This window comes from Eimeria mitis, genomic scaffold (genome assembly GCF_000499745.2).
Source record: "Eimeria mitis Houghton genomic scaffold, Emh_scaff79, whole genome shotgun sequence".
Lineage (NCBI taxonomy): Eukaryota > Apicomplexa > Conoidasida > Eucoccidiorida > Eimeriidae > Eimeria > Eimeria mitis.
Genome location: NW_013575802.1, coordinates 21,618 through 40,333, shown reverse-complemented (window position 1 = coordinate 40,333; position 18,716 = coordinate 21,618). Strand labels below are relative to the sequence as shown.

The window sequence follows — 18,716 nt, the reverse complement described above, 5'->3', positions numbered from 1 at the left end:
GAAGGGTTTATTTAGGACTTCGGGCCGCGCCCTGGGGGAAGAAGCTGCCGTGTCAGCGTACCCAGAGCAGTCAAAACCGGAACGGCCTCGCCAGGGACCCCCCTCCTCCCTCCCTCTCCCTCCTCTTCTTTGGGAGGCCCCTGGGGGTCCCATGGAGACCTGCTTGACTCCTCGTGCCCCTCAAACTGCGGGAGGGACGGGCCCTAGCCGTTTGAGCTTGCACACCCGGAAACCAAGAAAAACTCCGACTCCTCCAGTAGCCAAAGCTATGGCACCTGCTGTTTTTGCTGCTGCTGTTTGTGGCGCTGATGCCAGACCCCAGCTGGCTGGGAGCAACTGTAGTTCAGTGGGGGCTGCAGGCGGCCCGCTGACCACTGTGCTCCTCACAGGCTGGAGACCGAATGTTGTTTTGCATCTACCAGCACACGACAGCCCAACCTCTTAACTACTGAACACACATGAGGGGAGTTGCTCACTAGAGACCGCACCTACGGAGCTGCGCCTCCACCCTGCCTCCCGTCTCCCATACCATGCTGCTGACCGCTGTCAGTCTGCTGTTGCTGCTCATCTGCCGCTGGAGCGACCCTGTCCCCCACCCCGACCCCGTCAGAGACGGCTGCCGGGGCGGACGACGCGCTGTTGGGGGCATCAGACGGGTGATATGCTGCACCACTGGCAGCGGTACCAGGGGCCTCCGCCTCGGCCGCCCCCACCGTCTTCAAAGACTCGGTANTGCTGCACCACTGGCAGCGGTACCAGGGGCCTCCGCCTCGGCCGCCCCCACCGTCTTCAAAGACTCGGTAGCGCACTGCTGCACCCGGCGATTGTATTCCCGCCTATTCTCCGCATACAAACGCGCCGCTTCCTGATTTGCCGGGCTGCTGGGGTTGGGATCGCTCAACAACGACTGCAGCCGCACCAAGCATGACACTGCCCGACAAAAGAAGTCTCAACAAAAAAAGTTGAGAAGAAGCAGAGCGTACTACCGGGCGTGAACGCCGGATAACGCAGACTGAACTATATAAGATGGCAGAAAGTAATAAAGACGATGGGGGGAAGTAGAATGTGCCTGCTGCTGCAGCACAAGCAGCAGCAGCTTAGCAAAAAGAACCGCAGCAAAGACGCAGCTTGGAAGCAAATGCAGCGACTGTCGCCGCAGCAGCTGTTCGAGCAGCTACAGCAGCGACAGCAAAGTAAACATTACCTGTATGGATGTCAGAATAGCAGAAATATCATATATGGGACTCCACTGCGATTGTAGAATGTCCAGGCAGATGTTCCCGTCATTGTACACTGCANAATATCATATATGGGACTCCACTGCGATTGTAGAATGTCCAGGCAGATGTTCCCGTCATTGTACACTGCATATACACAGCGAACGAATTAAGCATATACGCACAGATATATTTATGCATACCTAATTATGCAACTGACAGCAGTCAGCTGGGCGCATTCTTCCCATTCCGACAAGCGAAGCTTCCCTTCACAGTTTCTCATGCCGTCCAACCCTTACGTATTTTACACTAGAACTTTCTTTACAGTGTGTCTATATCACGTGTTCACATAATTAGCGTCTATGACTCCAGCGGCTATGCTCAGGGAAGTTTCCACACCGTTTGGATGGAAGAGCCTCGAGAGGAATCGGACGTGTGGCGGCTTATTGGGGTAATCATTAGTAAACTTCAGCTCCAATTGAAACGTGCCTGAGGTGTAAAATCGGCGAAATACGTACACATGCAAAAGCATATAATTATGCATATATGTCTGCTCGCCTATGTCCACGCCACGCGTATATGTAAGCACACGGTAGGCCTATCTAATATGCATGCATATAAATTAACAATNATGTCCACGCCACGCGTATATGTAAGCACACGGTAGGCCTATCTAATATGCATGCATATAAATTAACAATCGTTTGAATGGACGATGGAAAACTTCATCTGTTCGTTTGCGTCTGCATGCGGTGCGTCAGAGGGTGGGTCAGAGCTGACCACCTTCCCAAGGCGTGTCCTCTGGGCCGAAGATGACGGCATGCCAACGCATTATATCATTTTGCACGGGGGCGCCGCTAACGCCAAAGGGGGGGTCGCTCTGCAGCTTGCGAAAGTCACGGATCAGGCGTTTCCTCTGCATGTACGCATGCACACCCAGCAATATCGGCAGCATGAATGCCAATGGAAGCAGCAAAGTTTGCAGTACACTCAAAAATGCACGTTCCATGCTCTTGGTCTGCATGCTGTCGGCTGGAGCGCGGAAAGTGCTCCGTGGTAGGATGCGGAAGGCCTCGGTAGAACGTGACGGGGGAAAGTGCCCTGATGATATGTCTATACTGCGGCTTGTGCAGGACTCGCTGTGCCATTCGAAAGTCAAAAGATGCTACTTCGAGCACTCCGTAGGTGTAGCTATAGAGTTGCGGCTATTGTTGCAGCTGGGGCTGCCGCCATTCCAGGTTGCGGTGCTGCTCCGCCCGCCTGCAGCTGAAAGCGATTGGCAAGAAGATGTATATAATATGTGACATACTGCATGGCTCGCCATGGTTTAACAAGACCGTGTTACCGCCTTCTGCTGGTCAAAGAGTCGGCTCGGTTCTCCGCACCACCTTGAGAAGTTTGTTCGATCATTTCATGACGAAAATGCCACAGTAGCTCCCTGCTAAAGACGCAGGAGAAACGTGAAACAAAACCACTTGCCATATATATTCAACTATTTCACTTGACTGCCTTCATCGCTCGGGCTGCTGGCGCACCCCTGGGCATCCAGCCCAAATCGCAGTGCATGCATTCTCACCAATTGCAATCTACACTTTCGTTACTGTAAAGGGTTTGACTTTTCAACTTTAGAAGAAGAAATAGTATAAAGCAAGGTTTCATCTGCTTCGCAAACTTAACGCACACTGCGCTCCCACGTGAAGTCTGTTGTCCATCAGTACCTGCTGTAGTTTGCTTGGAGGGGGTATTCTTTATTTAGTTTTGTCGTCAAGAATAACAGTTTCACAAACTTTCCTGTACAAACAGCTCCACTCCGCTGTACTTCTCTAGGAGTGACCGCCAGCCCTGTGTTCCCGTGCTACTCCACATCAGTGGTTTACCATGCGCTGTCGAGAAGGGAAATGCATTCTACTTTACTCAGGATGGCCACTCAGGGCGAAGTACGTGTTTAGCAATTGTAGACAATGTTAGTGAGTGCATCAGAAATAGGCTTAGGCATGCCTGCGGGTGTGGTTGTTGCCTTGCATGGGCGTTCCAATAACGGGCGCGGAACCATGGTCTGTAACATGGCCTGTGTGAAGGTGGTAGGTGTATCTTTGATTGCAAGAAGGATGGATATGGGGGGCGAAGTAGGTCCTCAACAATTTTGTACGGCGTCAGTGCACGCAGCACAAGGGGCGTGGTGGTACACGCATGTGGGGTTGCCCTGCATCACTAGTTACGGCGAGTTGTGTTGCAACTCATTTCAGGCCGCAGCATCTTCCTTGTCCCCAGGCTATTGAACTGCTGCGCTAAGCCCGCCTGGGGACTTGAGAGAAGTTAGTGGCTTTTTGTGAACTCTTATCGTGAGTATTTTGACTCTATTGCAGCCTGCGACCGTCGCTAAACAAGATGGAGGACACTCGTTACGGGTGGTAGCACAGCATAATTAATTGGGGCAGGTGTGGGAAACGAACCTCACCCTTACGGCAGGGTGGCCAGGAACCTAGCAGTTGTCAGTAGCCGGGGTAAGAAGCATCTATACGACGGCCTTGATGCCCCGCCGAAGCATCGGCTTCTGCTGGGGCTGAGATGCTGACCTTAGACAGCAGTTCCCAACACAGGCACAGAGCGTCTTACGGAGTATTGGAGAGGTCTGCAGCAGCAACAGCCAAAATAAGGAGTACTGGTAGATGTCCCTTGCACATTCCCTCTTTTCTGCTTGCCGTTCCATATTTTGGTCTCTCGCCCCTCTCGGGAACTCTTCCCGCTCCCTCGGTGTACCCATTGCTAACTTGCCACCGGAGCACATGAATGCGCGAGCCTTCGGGGGATGGACCAGGGGTTGATGCAGGATGGTCACACAGATGTAGGTCAACTACCCGCCGGACGGCATCCCCTGATCGCTCTCCATTACTCGAAAGGCGAAAAGGCAGAGCATTTCGCAAACATTTAGGAAGCCTTTGAGCCTATCGTCAACGCTAAAAAGCTATTTGCTACAGGCAAGCCTCCCCGCTTTGGGGTTGGGTGAGCAGCTCGTGCCTGCCCCTCTCCGCTCTCCGCCATTCGGTGCAACAAAGTATGCACGCCGGAGGACTACCACAACCCATGCCTCACCAAAGCCAGGATTTTGTCCCCCTCTTCGCAGGCTTCCCGTAGGCGTTGACTATTGTGGGCTACAACAGCACCAGCGGCACCCAATCCTGGTGGCGGTGAGGCGGTGAGGCGGAACGGTATGGGTTGTGGCACCCCTCCTGCTAGTTGTAGGATGTGCTGGAACTCTAGATGCAGGCATACTCAAGACCCCTTTCGATGAGCTTGCAGGCATACTCAAGACCACCTTTGATGAGCGCTCCAAACCCACAGAAAACTGTTAAAAACGTGCGTGGCTCTCACTAGCCACTCTGCATGCATAGAGCCACACGTCGCCAGCCTCTACCAGACCACGCTTCAGTATGTGTGCGTGCATACATCGAAGTATGCATTCGTCGTTGGTTTGACGGCGCAGCCTTCCCTGCGGGTGTTGCAGTTCAGTGTGGAGAGTTAAAGGAGGGTGTGCAGCGCCCGGCGCCGCCTTCCATCTTTTACACGTATTAACCCTCCATTGCTGTGTAAACCCGAGAGCCTAAACCAAAGGCCCGGCAACACTGTCTGTACGCAAGGATATCTAAGTTCAAGTAGCAGCAACTGCCGGCTAGACCTTCTAACTCTGTAGGATTAGAAAAGAAAACAAACACATAAGGGGAAATGTTAAAGCGAGGCCATGCACAAAACAATAACTAGAAACAATCCGCCTGGCTCATACGGGGGACAGCGCTCTCCGCGATTGCCTTGGCGGGTCGAAAACTGTTGAGGGACGCAACGTGGAGACTGCTGAACAACACCAGCTGCATCTCTGCACTATACGCAGATACACAACGGTGGATAACTGCATGAATAGCGCAAACGTATCGCAACGAATGCTTAACATCTGAAATCCCACAGCACGGACAGGCGACGACGGCGGAGACAAACACGGAAAGGTGGCGTCCACTTTCCCTTTTGCAAGTAAAAGTGCAAAAGTGCACCTTCGTCCGTTCAGCCGGCGCTACCTTTGTCGCCTGCCCCCTTGCGTGCGAACAGCTGAAGCTAGCAGCCACTGCCAGTAGTCTGCAACTGGCCCGCGAAGTAGCCTGAGAAATACCAGGCCTGTAGGAGGTACGCTAGGGCATGCGTTTGTTCACTGGTAAGGCCTTTGGCAACCCGCGCTGCAGCCAACTGCATCTCCTCTCGTGCAGGGTTTACTACAGTTCCTACTTTGCAGCAGAGCGCCTTGGGTGGCACCAAGCACGCCAGTTGGGGCCATGACGTTGCCTCAAATCGCGCAGGCAGCCTCTCTGCAACAGTACGTTGCTGCTGTTGTTGCTGTTGCAGCTGCTGCTGCGGCTGCCCACCCTGCAACATACCTTCCATCTGCGTCTGCACCAGCCAACGAACAGCCACGCGCGGATTCACTCTACAGAAGTCCCCGGACACTGACACTTCAGGCGGCAACAGCCACTCAGCCCCATCCCTCTTCTCCAAGAAACCGAGGCCATCCGCCCTCTTCTCCCCTCCTCCATCTGCCTGCGGCTCAGCGGCGAAGGCCGTCGACTGTCGCTGTTCCTGTTGTTGCTGGTCCTGCACTTCCGCATCCGCGCGCTTCCCCTGCCCATCCGACATACAGTCCCCACCGCGAGCAGGAAGCGGCTGCCCGAGAGGCTTCCCAGCCGCTGCCTCTGCATCGGAGGAGTCCTCTACTTCATGAAATCCAAATATCTCGGGATTGCTCAAAATCGCCCCGCGTAGACTACCCAGGATGTGAGGAAAGTCGGTCTCTAAACAAGGCACAAACACCCACCCTCAATCACAACCTAGCAGAGCTTCTGCTGCGCCGGCTGCTACGGCCGGTGCTGGTATTACTGCTACTAATGCTGCTGCCGTCCCTGCTACTACTGGTTGCTTATGCTGCAAGGGAGACCAAAGGTGGGTGTTGCAATATACAAGCTGCGAGAAAGACCAGAAGGGGAGCCCACTGTCAACGGCCAGTGAAAATTCAGCAGCAGCAACCGGTCCCACGCACGGTTAATGATAAACAAGAACTATCTGCAGCAACTTACGCTTTAGCGAGGCTATGAAAAACTCTCGCAACTCAGGTTCGATAGTATCAGCAACTGTTCCTCCCAGATTGGGTGTATGCACTCGGCGTGGGCCGCTGCCCCCCTTATAGTCCCTGTCGCATCCGTCCCCGGGCAGTTTCCGCGGCTGTGTGGCATCCTCCGCCTTATTTTCCACTTCATCAGAGACTTTACAGGCCTCTACTTTTGGGCATTCCTTATCTGGGCTGGGGTTTGGGTTGGAGGTGCACACAGAGAGACTCGGCTGCACATTCGGTGGGTCAGACGGAGCCTCTGCCACACCCCCAAATGCTCCCTCGGTCAGCTGCAAATTGCGCAACAGCACCACAAGCAAGCACGCTAGTGCACTTACATGCTCAAATATGCACATAATCGTATATATGTTGTGTGCTTGTGAGCATATGGCTACAACTACTCCAGCTACAGGCAAGCAGGCTGCAACTCCCTTTCCCTGCGCACTGTAGGCAGAACCTGAGACCAATTTCTCTAAGAAACCGTGAACGCCGGGATCAGGCGCTTGATGTACCCACCGAATGAGAGGAAACGAGCTGGGAAAAGAAGGAGGCGAGGGGATCAGCCCCTGGTTCCGCGGCCGCCTCGTGAGCACACCAGTTAGCAAAGGCTGAACTTATCACATCCCCTGAAAAATCGTCGTCCTCCTCTATCAATGGGTCGCTCATATCACTACTCGAGTCCTCCATGCACTCGCAGTCGTACGCGTCAGCGTCCATCTCCTCCGCAACCTCGGCATCTGCGGTTGCAGCTTTCGCTCCTGGTGTGGCAGCAGCTGCAGCAGTCCACATCAACTCAGCGCTGTCCCCAGAGGCGGGCACAGCCTCTTGAGCTCCCAAAGGAACGCTTTGACAAGTGCCACGTCCCGCAGTGCCGCCGTCGTATGCATTGCGAGGGAAGCCGTCTAACCGCTGCATTCTATGTATAGCAGTTGCTACTGCAGCTCGACAGATAAGGCCTCCTCAGTGTCTCTATACAGAAGCAACTGCTAGACCCACGAACGTTTAGCCTCGAGTAGGCCTCGAGCCAAGTCAGCCCTACTCCATTGTTTGGCTGTCGTTGTGGTGGGCCAAGGACTGTTCGTCACAGCCTCCTAAATCCCCCTGGCCCGGCTTCTCCGCGGAGGGAGGCGCCGAATTTGCAGTAAACAGAAACAAGAGCTCGTAACCCTGGAGCACAATGAAGGGAGAAGGAAGTAAGAAGTGTCCAGTCGGCTGGGTGGCTCGGCCTCGGACTGTGGGGCTCGTGATGTGTTCGGTGGACCAGTGGAAGAGCACGGATGCGGTGTTTGGAACTTGTGTTCATGCATTCGGTAGAATTTAAAAAGCGAACAAAGCCCCCTTGATTAGACAAGGGCAGATGCACAGAAGACGCCACCGGAACGCGCGTGCTTCGATTTCCCGCCGGCACGCAAACATGCAAACAGCAGGAAATGAGCAATAGCAGTTGGAGCTGTCTTCTCTATATGTGCACTACACATTACAGCTTACACTAAAGGAAGTCTTCGTGGCAGTTGAGAAATTATTATTTAGGTTTCCTTTTGGATGTATACGCAGCGCAGCCTCGTGCAGCTCTTTGAGAGTCCACATCCTCAACTCCGAAGCCGATGGTGCAACGGGGCCCGCTGCTGCTCTCTTTCGTAAATCACCCTTATTTCAGGCGTATGTTGACATATTACCGCTTTCCTATCTCAGTAACTATCACTACGCCGCGTGACTGAGGCCCAGTCGCAAGGACAGCGGCTCACTGCTGCGGATAGCCTCATCCCGCGCCTTGCGCCAGGCAAGGCAACGTATGATACGTATCTTTTATTTCTGTCCTCACTTCAGATGCATCAGAAGGTTCTAATGAATTTGTTCGTCTTCTGCTACTCTACTCCTTCTCCAACACCCCCGAATAACGCCCGCTACCAGGGTACATTCTCACGGCAGAGCTGTCTTCCTTTCGCGGACTCTGTCGCTTAAACGGCCAGTCCTTTTTCTCTTTTTAATCGCCGTCATATTATCTATTTTCATCGAGAGATTCTGTTGGTGGATCAGACGAAAGAGCCCCGCGTACAACATGGGGATCTCGGCTCTATGCGGGCAGTTTAGAAGGTGTTGTTGAGTGCTGCTCGTGCGACTTTCTCTTGGAGAGGGGGTGGTTTCATCTCCGCAGTACAAAGATGGAGATGCAGATGACTTTTTACTGGGGCTATGATGCCATTATTCTTTTTCCGTGAGACATCCCTCTTTTTGTTCCAGCGTTCCGGGTGTCTTCGCCTTCGCGCGTGCTTTAATTAGTGCATATGACAATATCTGAAGCTTCTGCATCTGCTTCTGCCTGTTGAGTAGTACATCTGTTGAACTGTTTCCTGCAGGTGGTGGCAGACATCGACAGCCGTCGAGTTCTACCTCTCTTGCGTTTGCATCTTCGCCCTGTGTCTCGTCAGGTATGTGGTGAACGCGCATGCGAAATGAACCTAGTGTGTATATATAGGCGTCCAAATCCAATAGATCTTTCCTTTAGGCTCAATGCAGGCTGTTTGAAGCGTGAANTGATGCGCAGTCAGCGGTTCCTCGTCTGTTGCCTCAATTGCTTAAGATTGAAGCGTTAGGATCAGGCGCTTATGGCTTGGTCCCAAGTGGTTTCTGTGCAGCGCCAAACTCAAGGCAGTTTGCTGTGAGTTGCAGCGTGGGGATGCCCACGCTGCGGCACCTACGCGTCCGGCGGTGCGCGAGGTCTGTTCTGAAGGTTCTGTGGAGACGGCGAGTGGAGGCTCTAACGAGATGAACGGTTTACCAAGTGTTATGACAACCGCGAGTGACAGGTGGCCAGCAGCGCCGCCGCTTCTGCAAGGTGGTGGTCTACAGTCGCTGTACAGCTTGCACCCAGGGTCCTGGACCCGGGTCTCTGTCAGCAGTGAGTACAGTTCCTCCTTACCCGCGGCCTCATCTTACTTCAAGATCTCGTCGACGGAGAACAAATGCATGCAGAAGTCGGGTCATTTGTTTGTGCTGCAGGCCCCACCGAGGGAAGCCACCGCTGTTTGAAGGCGAAGCCTCTGGCAGTTTGGTAATTCGCGAGCTGTAGTCTTCAGAGCCCCGTTACAGCAAATATGAAGCAGCTTTACATTTTGTCGGGGAATTTTCGACATGCTGTTTATGTCGAAATTGCAGGAGTGTGGTCATGCATTGATGTTGTTTAGTGGTTTGTCGTGCAGTGCAATTTCGGGTCGTATGTCGTTCGTGCCTCACTGCGATTCGTTGCACGCTATTCGCAGTAAATCGTACACCGAGTATTGGACCTCTCATTCTAACATGTCGGTGTTCTTCAGTTGCCAGTTGCAGGCGATTTATGGGTCATCGCTGGCTTGGTTTATTGGCGTATACTTCGCCATTTGTCGCGTGTTCACGTTGCGTTACAGGGCGCTCTTGTGCATAGCCGTGGCGATTGACTGGGGCATGATGCTGGTTTGCATGACCTTCAACGCCGGCCTCTTCTGCGCAGTTGTTGGCGGCGTCGCGACGGGCCAGCTGTTAAATAAACGCGGGGCCCCACGAGGAGGGGACTGCTGTTCCGGCACTGCCCACAGCTGAGGGAAAGGGACGTCTGTACGTTTCTTACAACACGATGAATCAGCATAGTCGATACGATGAGCACACGTAGAGCGCTTAAGTGTAAGGTGAATTCCAGTGGATGAGTCGCAAAGTTGCGGCCTCAGGCCTGAGGTAATCTTCTGCATATTGTACAGCGCAGCGACTGCCGCTGCAGGGAGTTGTGGCTGACAGCCTCTGAACCCAGCGCGATCTGCCGCCTCTTTTGCTTTGTGGTCAATGGTAACGACAGAGACATAGTTACCTGTCTCCGGTTCGCGGGACGTACAGCCCGCTGGGGGCCTCGTTTTATGTTGCAGCACCCATAAACCACATATTGCATTTGAATCTGCCTCAGCAGTTTATCCCCAGGTAAAGTCGCGAGGTGCTCCGCAGGTGCCCTACCATTATTGAAAAGGCGCGCCGGGAGTGTTCTCCCATCTGTTTCTGGTGCCACGGGAATGAAATGGAACAGCCAGCACATGTGGTTAACTTGTTCAGAAAACGAAGTACTGGACAGCACATACGCTTGCATATTCGGGTATTTACAAATTTGTTCTCTTGGTAGAAGGACAGAGAGTTCAGACGGCGCCGGCCGCCGGTGCATAAGCTTTGGTTCCTCCAGCGTTCAGCCCTCTTTTTCCAGTGTGGCTGAGAGCTTTCGGTTTACGTTATTCGATCCACACTGCGGGGGCTGCCGTAAGCCAAGCGCTAAAAGGTGCACGGAGCCTTAGCTTCCCTTCGCAGCGCCTCACAACACCGACATGCACAACCCCACAGTGAACGACAAATCAACTGCATCGTGTTTACGCATGCACACACACAGACACCGATGCGTGCGAGCATCGAGACCCACTCACGTCTTCTTCGCCTGCTGACGTTTGAGCAGATGCCTCGAGAGAGGCGTTGGAAGGACAATCCTCTTCGCAGGAGCCGGCGTACGGAATGTCCTGCACTCCAAGCAAACGGTCCCTTTGGCCCTTCACGGCGCCACGCCGGTCACCAAACAAATTCCTAAGGACATAGGACCAAGTTGAGTTGAACAGCATCGCCTTGCTGTGACAGTGACGACGTCCTGTCGTTCCCCATCAATATTTGGCTTTCTTCGTCTAACAATCAAACCCGCTCTCTGTATGCCTTTGTGTGCGTCTAAAGGGTTTGTGGCTACTCACGTTCTATGTACTCGAGGAGCCACTTCATGTCGATGAGGAGCAGCTTGAGAGCCTTGGTCCACCTTTCGTCCTGGTTTAGCTGTAAACGAATGCTGAAGCCCCCCACTCGGTCGCCTGCCCACAGTGTCCAACACAACTAAACGCACCCCTGTCTTCAGGCCCTCAAATGCCTGTATTTTCCTACAACCTAGGGCTTATGGTTTTAGCGTTTAGCTATTAGCGCCTGGGTGCAGCAGACCCTCGATTTCATAAGGAAGTTCGGGGAAGGGCAACAAACGGCTGATAGCTCTCTCCTTGCTCCGGTCCTCCGCTGCGGTGACAAGCAAGTCAAAGAGCTGCAACGCGCATTGCGCACAGACAAACACGCCAATGAGTCCGACCAGTTCACTTTTACTCAGACAGTAGTAGTAGTAGTCGCAACAGTAGTGGCGGTAGTGGCAAGAGCTGCGACAGCAGCGACAGCGACTGCCGCAGCAAATCTAACGGCTACGCGCCTGAGTTACCTCTTTAACGCATTCTAGGTACGCCATCATGGCTGAGTCAAACCGCTTGTTGCTGTAAAAAAACCGGCTCAGCCCAACTTCCCCCCCGCCGCCATGCAACGGAAGGACGGCGCCATCTTTCTTTCTGCTCGACAGAAACCACAATCAAATGCACTTTAACCGGCACGATGAGCTACGCGTGCAACCTAATGCAGCCACCGGAACACCGCTTCAAGCATCGGAATAGGAGTGTGCGCGCCCGGATGCGGCGACAAAAACGCATCTTTCAACTGAGGCAATCACGTGTATGCGCCTCAAAGTGGCACTGCACCTCCGCTTTACTCTCAACTGAGCTCGAGCAGTTTGGACTCGTGGAGGCTGATGTCGTAATCTAGCCAGCATCCAAGATCCCAACCCTGGACCCCAAGCTAAACGTGCGCCCGAAAACCTAAAACCTGAACCTCAGAACATGAGCAGTGCATGTCCTTGCCTGATGAGGTAAGAGAATTGTCCTCTGGGCACGAGTCGATAGTTGGAGGGGTGCGCTTGACACTTGCGGTAGAAGACGTCCAGGAGCATGCACAAATAACCCCAGCCCATGTTCACTTCGGCCCAAGATGGGCATGAAGGCGAGGAGATCCGGCCTAAGAATGCAGCGAAGCACCAATTCTTCTCCTTATTTTGGTTTTATCTATTTTGTTGCCGAAGCACATACTGGCTGCATTTTTGCTCATGCTCCTGCTTTTGTTTCCCGTAACTTCATATCATGTTTTCGTTGTGCGCTTGTCCCTCTGCCACTAGTTGCTCTTTCTTTGCCCGCTTCGTTCGCATTTCTACATTCGCCCCAAAGGCGTATGTCCTCTTCAGCCTTGTGCTCGCGGAAAAGCGGTTGCCCGTCTGTTGCCAAATTTTAGGCCAGCCGCAATAGCTTTGGCTTGCGTCCGCTTGAAGTAACTATTGTGTACGATTGTTTGCTCTTGCCGGCATGCGCAGTTCTAACTCACCGATTCTGCACTTATTTATCGACGGAAGAAACTTGTANGACCCAATGTACACGAACAGCCGTTCCATCGCCCGTTTTCGCTGGTCAAATGCAGATGCGAGACACGGTACGCACACACACACCAGCTTTCAAGAATATATTTGCAACAAAAATAATATATTTACACGTGCAATACACGGACTTTTGAAGGACCGGATACGCCAGTAGAAAGCAAAGCAACAAATCTATAGTGTAAGAGAATGAACACTGCGTGCCTTCACATTTGGATATAATAAGAAATAAGGCCAGAAGGAGAAGTGTTGCAGTTGCGTGTACCACTGTCCTTGCATATGTGCAGCAGTATGTCTGTCTGGCGTTGCTTGACCCTATTGCAAAGCTAGATCGTCCAAGTTGCATTGTCATCAGCAGCAGCAAACAAAATATAAAACAGGCTCCTTAGCTCACCTCTTCCTGACGCATCATGCGGAGCCAATGATTTGTATACAACAACCAAAATTCAACATGCCACATGTGCAACTCCGCCAGCTCCGCGATGACTGCGCGCTTTTGTACTTCTTTTTGGGTCGTAAACACCTCAATTGAAGATATTTCCGCTTCCAACTTCCTCTCCTCTTCCTCCAGCTTTCGCAACTCCGCCAGAGTCGATGCCGCGGCATCCGTTGCAGCTTCTGCCACCGCTTCCTCTTGCAGCGGCGTGGTTCTCGCAGGGGATCGACGCTGCAGCCTTCTCAGTGCCCTCTCATATTTTCGGATAAGAAGCTTCTCATGAGCAGTTGATGGCTCGACTTCAGCTATATTCGCGTCTAAGCAAGAAGCACAAAGAGGATACATCATCCCTGCATCAGTTGCTGCGCCCTTCTCTACTGACACGGGAAGGCCATTGGGATCCGCTGGCTCAGCAAAGGGAGATGGGGCGCATGAGGCTGATAAGGAGCTGCTGCCTTCGTTTACAGAAGACGTAGGAGGCTGCAGTTGCTGCTGCAGTTCCTGGTGCAACGACTGCTGCAACGGAGCACATGCGGCAGCATCGTCAGTTGGCGGAAGGGCTGCACTAGCTTCGCCCTGATAGAATTTGTCTTCATCCAGACAGGGTAACTGCAGCTGCAGAGGATGTTCTGCCCCTGCAGAGAACGAGCCTTCCCTTTTCAGCTGACTGCCATCTTTTAGTGGTGTCTTCAACAAATGCGCGTTGCTGTCCAGCACAACAACTACATGGCGGGAGCAGCTCTCGCATATGAAGGAGGCTCTGGGGAGCGGCTGCAGTGAGCTACTCGGAGAATCCATATCTCACTCATTACAGGTCAGTATTCGGGTGTATCCTCATGTCAATTGTGCAGGTCGCGCGGGCGCAGCAGGCGGCGGGGCTTCTTGCTGCAGGAAAACAGAGGAATAAGATGCGCTGCAGTGTTAATACCTTTTCAAAAAGCATGCGGAGAACAGTCATGTCATAAAGACAGAAGATCTGAAGCCTTAACACCCGGTGACTCCGCGGGTACCCGTGCAGGGCCTAGCGCAACAAGACCGCCCGTAAAACGGCTCATGGAAAGAAATATGAGGGTGTTCCGGAGTATATTTTGGCGGAAACAAAATTATTCGGCTTACAGCGTACGAACTATCGGCAATGGAAAGCCACAGCCACAGCTTCTGGGGCTGCTGGCGGCGCCCTGAGGGCAGGACCGACCATTCTTGGGCCTCATTTCAGGTTAGTCTTCGTAGTTTTGGCTGGACTTCCTCTCTTTAAACAGCTACTTTTTTATTAATTTCACCCTTTCGCAGTTAGTGTAGCAGCTGTGCAACTGCAGACAAACCCGCGAGGCAGTCGTGAGCCGTCCGCTGAAGCCGCCCATTGGCGGACCCAGCAAGGGAGTTCCCGTTCCTTCCCCGTACAGGTGCTAAGGTCTCAGCAAACCAAAATATCACAAGGCTTTTGTGTCAGCACTCTCATCACTAGGCTAACATATGTCGCAGTAGGCGTTCCGTGGGCACATAGGGGCGCATTCAACCGCCTCTTGGCGCCGGATATGCTAGTCTCTCAAAAATGAAGCTCACGGACGGAGCGCCTTCTGCCCAAGTGGGCATGATGGGTTTTTCTCCTATGCCCAAGACCCCGCCAAAGCCGCTCCAATCTCGCCCTATACCCGAGTGCGGACTCTCGCCCGACAGCCGAGCTGGTGCGTACAGCACCGTCGGTTGCAGAAGCAGCCACTTGTGCTCCTCTTCCTTTCTAACGTAACTTAGCGTGAACCAACCTCACCCACCCTNGTTGTTTGTTGACAACTGCCGTTTTAGCCTTTTGCGAATCGTCTAGAGAAGCCGACTCGGTCTGATTCTTATTATTGCCGTATGTGTTTGCAGGGGTGGGGATGAGGCGAGGTTGCGGCAGCGCAGGTAGTAGCACAGTAAGCAGTAGCACGAGCGGCCCTGGGGCTCGCGGCGGTGCGACGGGGCGCAGCAGCTCGGGAACTCCGTCAATGCGTTCTTCTGTAGCCCGTCGTGTCAGTACTCCCGTATCGCGTCCACTGTTGAGCCTTGGGGGGCTGTTAGGCAGCAATTCATTTCACACGGAGTACCGCGAGCAAATGAGCCCTTCCTGGTGGCTGGGCGCCGCTGCCTGCAGCTCCTGTTGGCTGCAGCTTTCGCCTCCTCCTGAAGTCATGGAGCTTGTCGAGAAAAAGAAGCTGACGGAGCAGTTCAAGACTGTTGAAGGCCTCATTGACAGAGCCGTGCGTGCGGCTCCCCCTTACCCCCGCCCACTCCCCCCTCCCGCTTTTAAAACGCACATACTTCCCCGTTTGACTCATTTCATATTTGCATTCTACTCCNGAGTGCTCCGGAGGGCAGGGGTGACAACACAGAACAGGCGTGGGGTGACCGTTTATTGCGGCCTGAGCCAGATTACACATATGCGTCGATTAGATGTTGTGATTTTGTCCTGGTCTTCATAGGATTATTTGGGGGCTCTTCGGCTGCAGGCTGATCGGCGGAATGTTTTGCACATGTTGGCTCTGGACGAACAGGAGATGCAGGCACATCTTTGGCAGCCTCGTTTTCCTCGCATAATCGATTTGGTACTTCTTTTTGATTGTCTGTATGCTTGTGGTCCCGTTTCCAGCTTTACATTTGCATGCAGGCTCTCGCTCGGCGGCTGGTGCGTTTTGCCTGTTTGCCAGAAGGCTAAATGGACCGCATTTGGCATGCAGGTTTTCGGTCTGTCTGTTGTTTTTCCTTTGGCCTCCATCCGTGTTTGTCTGTCATTTACTTTCTCCCGATGCTCCATTTTCCTACTTGTGGTTTAAACTGCAGAGAAATCGGAAGGGAGAAGTTCAGGCGCAGCCACCCCCCCGCCACGCGAATTGCATCGTGAACCCTGTTAATTTGTGGTCAGTCTCTGCCCCAGTGACAATCGTCACGAGTTCGTACTGAAGGCGATTACTTCCGCCTGCATGCGTATCTATGGCTAAGTGGTCTTTAGTGCGCCACCCACACGCTGGTCTTACGACCGGTGAAGGATGTACCATACACTGGAGGCCACGAGCAGCACTATCGCTTCGTCTAAGCATTACAGACAGGAGACACTCGCTGCGGAGCTCCACAGCTGAGAGGCTGCCTGCAAGGGGACCGCCGTATCGAAGGAGCGCCTGGGGGGAAACCCACTTGGGAAGTAGATCCAAGTGGAGATCCTCAGCGGACTAGGACTGCATCTTGTGTGCCATCGCATGTGCTGTCAGGTTGCGTTTTTTGACGCTTTCACCTCCGCTGTACGCAGCGCACGCGCCGATGGCTGCGGTGTCACCGAAAACGCCTCAGACGGGTGAGCATTCGGGGGGGGATTCGGGCTGGGCACAGCCGCAAGAGACAGGAGAGGTTCAGGAGTACTGTTTGGGCAGCCCTGGGGAGCAGTTCTTGCCCATTCTGTTCGAGGACTCGGGGGGCGCGGCGGAGTGTGTGCCGCCTGAGGAGCTGATTACGTTTGAAGAAGACGCCCTGAGAGAAGTAGCCTCCCACATCGAGGCCAAGCTCGCTCATGCACTCAGCTGCATGGTCCTGGCTGCGGCGGCCCGCACCAAAGCCGCAGCAGCGCATGCGCAATCGCAGCGGGCAGGGAAGGGCTCCAGCAGCGCCCCAGCTGCGTCACCAACCTTGCCCGGAACCACCCCAGTGGACCCGTCAGTAGAAGAGGAGCCCGAAGGTCCAGGAGGAAGTCCTACTGCAATTTCGGCCGGCAGGCGCAGCGGCCCGAAGCGGCGTCGACCCAGTTTAACAGCAGCCAGACGGGGCTCCCGTTCTTCTTCTCCCCTGCGGGTAGGGCGTAGCAGCAGTCCGGCACACAAACCCCGCACCGCAGTTAGCGCTGCAGCCCCTGGGGCTCCGGGAAGCCCGACAACCTCCGCGGCTGTGAGGTGTCCTAAAGTGGAAGATCCTTCGGCAGCCGCACGGGCAGAGGAAGCCCCTAAAGCACCTGAGGCGCCGGATAACGACGGTGTTTTAATTGAACTGGAGGATCTCTTCGCAACATACGGGCCATCCCCGTCACTGCTGCGCCACCCAAACTGCTTTCAAAAGACCCCTGACCTGCTACGTCAGCAGCTCTACTGAGCCGCGCCTAGCCCTGTCGCAGCTAGGCGCGATGGGGCTAGGTGCGGCTTTCAAGTAGACACATTCGATTTTGAGCGAGTGACAGACAACCTCCATAAACAGACACCGCAGAGGTGCCTGCACTTTTCTGCTCCTCGTGGACGGTGCACCTGCGCATGGAGGGCTAAAAAAAATTTGTTGCATTGCAATGGGTGTAGGATAGGCTTAGTCCTCTGGGGATGTCGCAGGATGGGAAAGTCACTAGTAGTAAGAGGAGAGCCTGTCGCCGGTCTGCACCAAGGTCGGCAGCAGCTTCACAGGTGCTGCTGCCAACTTCGGCGCAGAGCACTGGGAGGAATTTTTTTTTCCAGCTGTGCTGGATAGCTTTCATTCCCCTCCCGCTAGCTACGGCGGCATGCTCGAACGAATGAGCCAAACTACAACAGCAAGGGCACGCACGTAGCGGTGTCATGTCACAGCACATGACCCGACCGGCGNGAACACTCTATAGAGACACGGTGCAGTGGACCTGCAGGGATTGGGGCGCTGAAACAAAGGGAAGCCCAACCCTTAACCTCAGACCATGGTATCAAGGACCTTTCCCTCTTCATACGGGGCCCAGGCCCAGCTCGCACTATGCAAAGCTCGACTATGGACAAGTCCAAACCCGCGCAGTTTCCCTCCCCTCCAAAAACAAAGATGGGGAGTGCGGGACCTGGCAACAAATACAGTGTCTGACAGGCTGCGTTGTGAGTGCCGTCGTTCACGGCTGTCCTCCCGCGATTCTCTAGTTGCCAGTTGTAGCCAGCTAATTGCTGCTGGCTACGGCTAGCTGTGGCGCTGAAGCTCGTGCAGCTCGGTCAAGCTAGCTGTAGCCGAACTGGACCGGCGGTAGCCAGCCATTGCTAGCTGTACGCCGGTCACCCCCTCAGTTGTCCAATAAGCAGATCGAGGAATTTGATTGCCTGGGCCAAGATGAAGCCGTCTGGCTGTCCCTGGATGGCTAGGGCGTCGCCTGCATGCACAAAATGCATACAGGCCCCTCTTCCTGTACACTTCACCATGTACCCTTCTTCCCCCTCCATCGTAAACGCCGTAGAGACCCCGCACATGCACCGAAGAGCAGAATCGCAGCGGAGCATGCGACTCTCTCTCAGAAAGTCGTGCGCCAGCAGACCATCCAGACCCGCATAGCGGACAAACGCCCGAGCCTCATTTAGGCCCAACAACACTCCTTTAGCCTCACCTTGATCTTTGAAGCCGCAGGCGTCCAGAAGCTCAACAGACCCATCGCAGACCAACACACGGGCCTTGAAGGCCGCGTTCTCCTTCCTAAGCAGCGGCAGCAGCAGGCAGCGTAATACGGTTTTCAGGCATTTAGCATAAGCATCGCAACTGGCGCAACAGCATCCATTCCCCCTCTGCCGCCTACGAAGTTTGCTGTGCGCTGAGCTCCCTTAATCCTCGGAAGGCTATAAAACTGAATAAGCAATGCGAATGGGACAGTCCGAGCTGCGAGGGCCGCAGCCCTCAGGGCTACGTTAGGCA

At 54.0% G+C, this 18,716-nt stretch overlaps 5 protein-coding genes across 5 annotated transcripts in view; 2 read left to right on the top strand and 3 right to left on the bottom strand.

The window, feature by feature from the left end:
- Positions 1 to 488: 488 nt before the first annotated feature.
- EMH_0068130 (Ubiquitin-conjugating enzyme, related) lies at positions 489 to 7,278 on the bottom strand (the record flags this gene model as incomplete). The annotated part of the gene is given in 10 exon segments (XM_013501937.1): positions 489 to 732; positions 736 to 836; positions 1,205 to 1,293; positions 1,617 to 1,706; positions 1,998 to 2,133; positions 4,311 to 4,474; positions 4,999 to 5,093; positions 5,377 to 6,049; positions 6,332 to 6,653; positions 6,880 to 7,278. Coding segments are annotated over 10 exon segments (2,313 nt in total).
- Positions 7,279 to 8,525: 1,247 nt separating this feature from the next.
- Positions 8,526 to 9,939, top strand: EMH_0068020 (uncharacterized protein; the record flags this gene model as incomplete). The annotated part of the gene is made up of 6 exons (XM_013501936.1): positions 8,526 to 8,578; positions 8,721 to 8,792; positions 9,000 to 9,262; positions 9,364 to 9,415; positions 9,564 to 9,662; positions 9,768 to 9,939. The coding sequence occupies 6 exons, from the start codon at positions 8,526 to 8,528 to the stop codon at positions 9,937 to 9,939; spliced, it is 711 nt and encodes a 236-aa protein (XP_013357390.1).
- A 979-nt stretch (positions 9,940 to 10,918) lies between these two features.
- On the bottom strand, positions 10,919 to 13,877 carry EMH_0067910 (beclin 1, putative; the record flags this gene model as incomplete). Its single annotated transcript, XM_013501935.1, has 6 exons — positions 10,919 to 10,950; positions 11,109 to 11,222; positions 11,347 to 11,443; positions 11,612 to 11,735; positions 12,197 to 12,234; positions 13,038 to 13,877. The coding sequence occupies 6 exons, from the start codon at positions 13,875 to 13,877 to the stop codon at positions 10,919 to 10,921; spliced, it is 1,245 nt and encodes a 414-aa protein (XP_013357389.1).
- Positions 13,878 to 14,631: 754 nt separating this feature from the next.
- EMH_0067800 (uncharacterized protein) lies at positions 14,632 to 17,189 on the top strand (the record flags this gene model as incomplete). Its single annotated transcript, XM_013501934.1, has 4 exons — positions 14,632 to 14,764; positions 14,949 to 15,316; positions 15,897 to 15,973; positions 16,322 to 17,189. 4 exons carry the CDS (start codon positions 14,632 to 14,634, stop codon positions 17,187 to 17,189), a joined length of 1,446 nt encoding a protein of 481 aa, XP_013357388.1.
- An 899-nt stretch (positions 17,190 to 18,088) lies between these two features.
- EMH_0067690 (UBA/TS-N domain-containing protein, putative) overlaps positions 18,089 to 18,716 on the bottom strand; it is a gene marked incomplete at both ends in the record, with an annotated part of 3,066 nt that continues 2,438 nt past the window's right edge. The window contains 2 exons of the mRNA XM_013501933.1: positions 18,089 to 18,183; positions 18,415 to 18,500. Coding sequence (XP_013357387.1) covers positions 18,089 to 18,183; positions 18,415 to 18,500 — 181 coding nt within the window. The remainder of the gene's footprint in view (positions 18,184 to 18,414; positions 18,501 to 18,716) is intronic.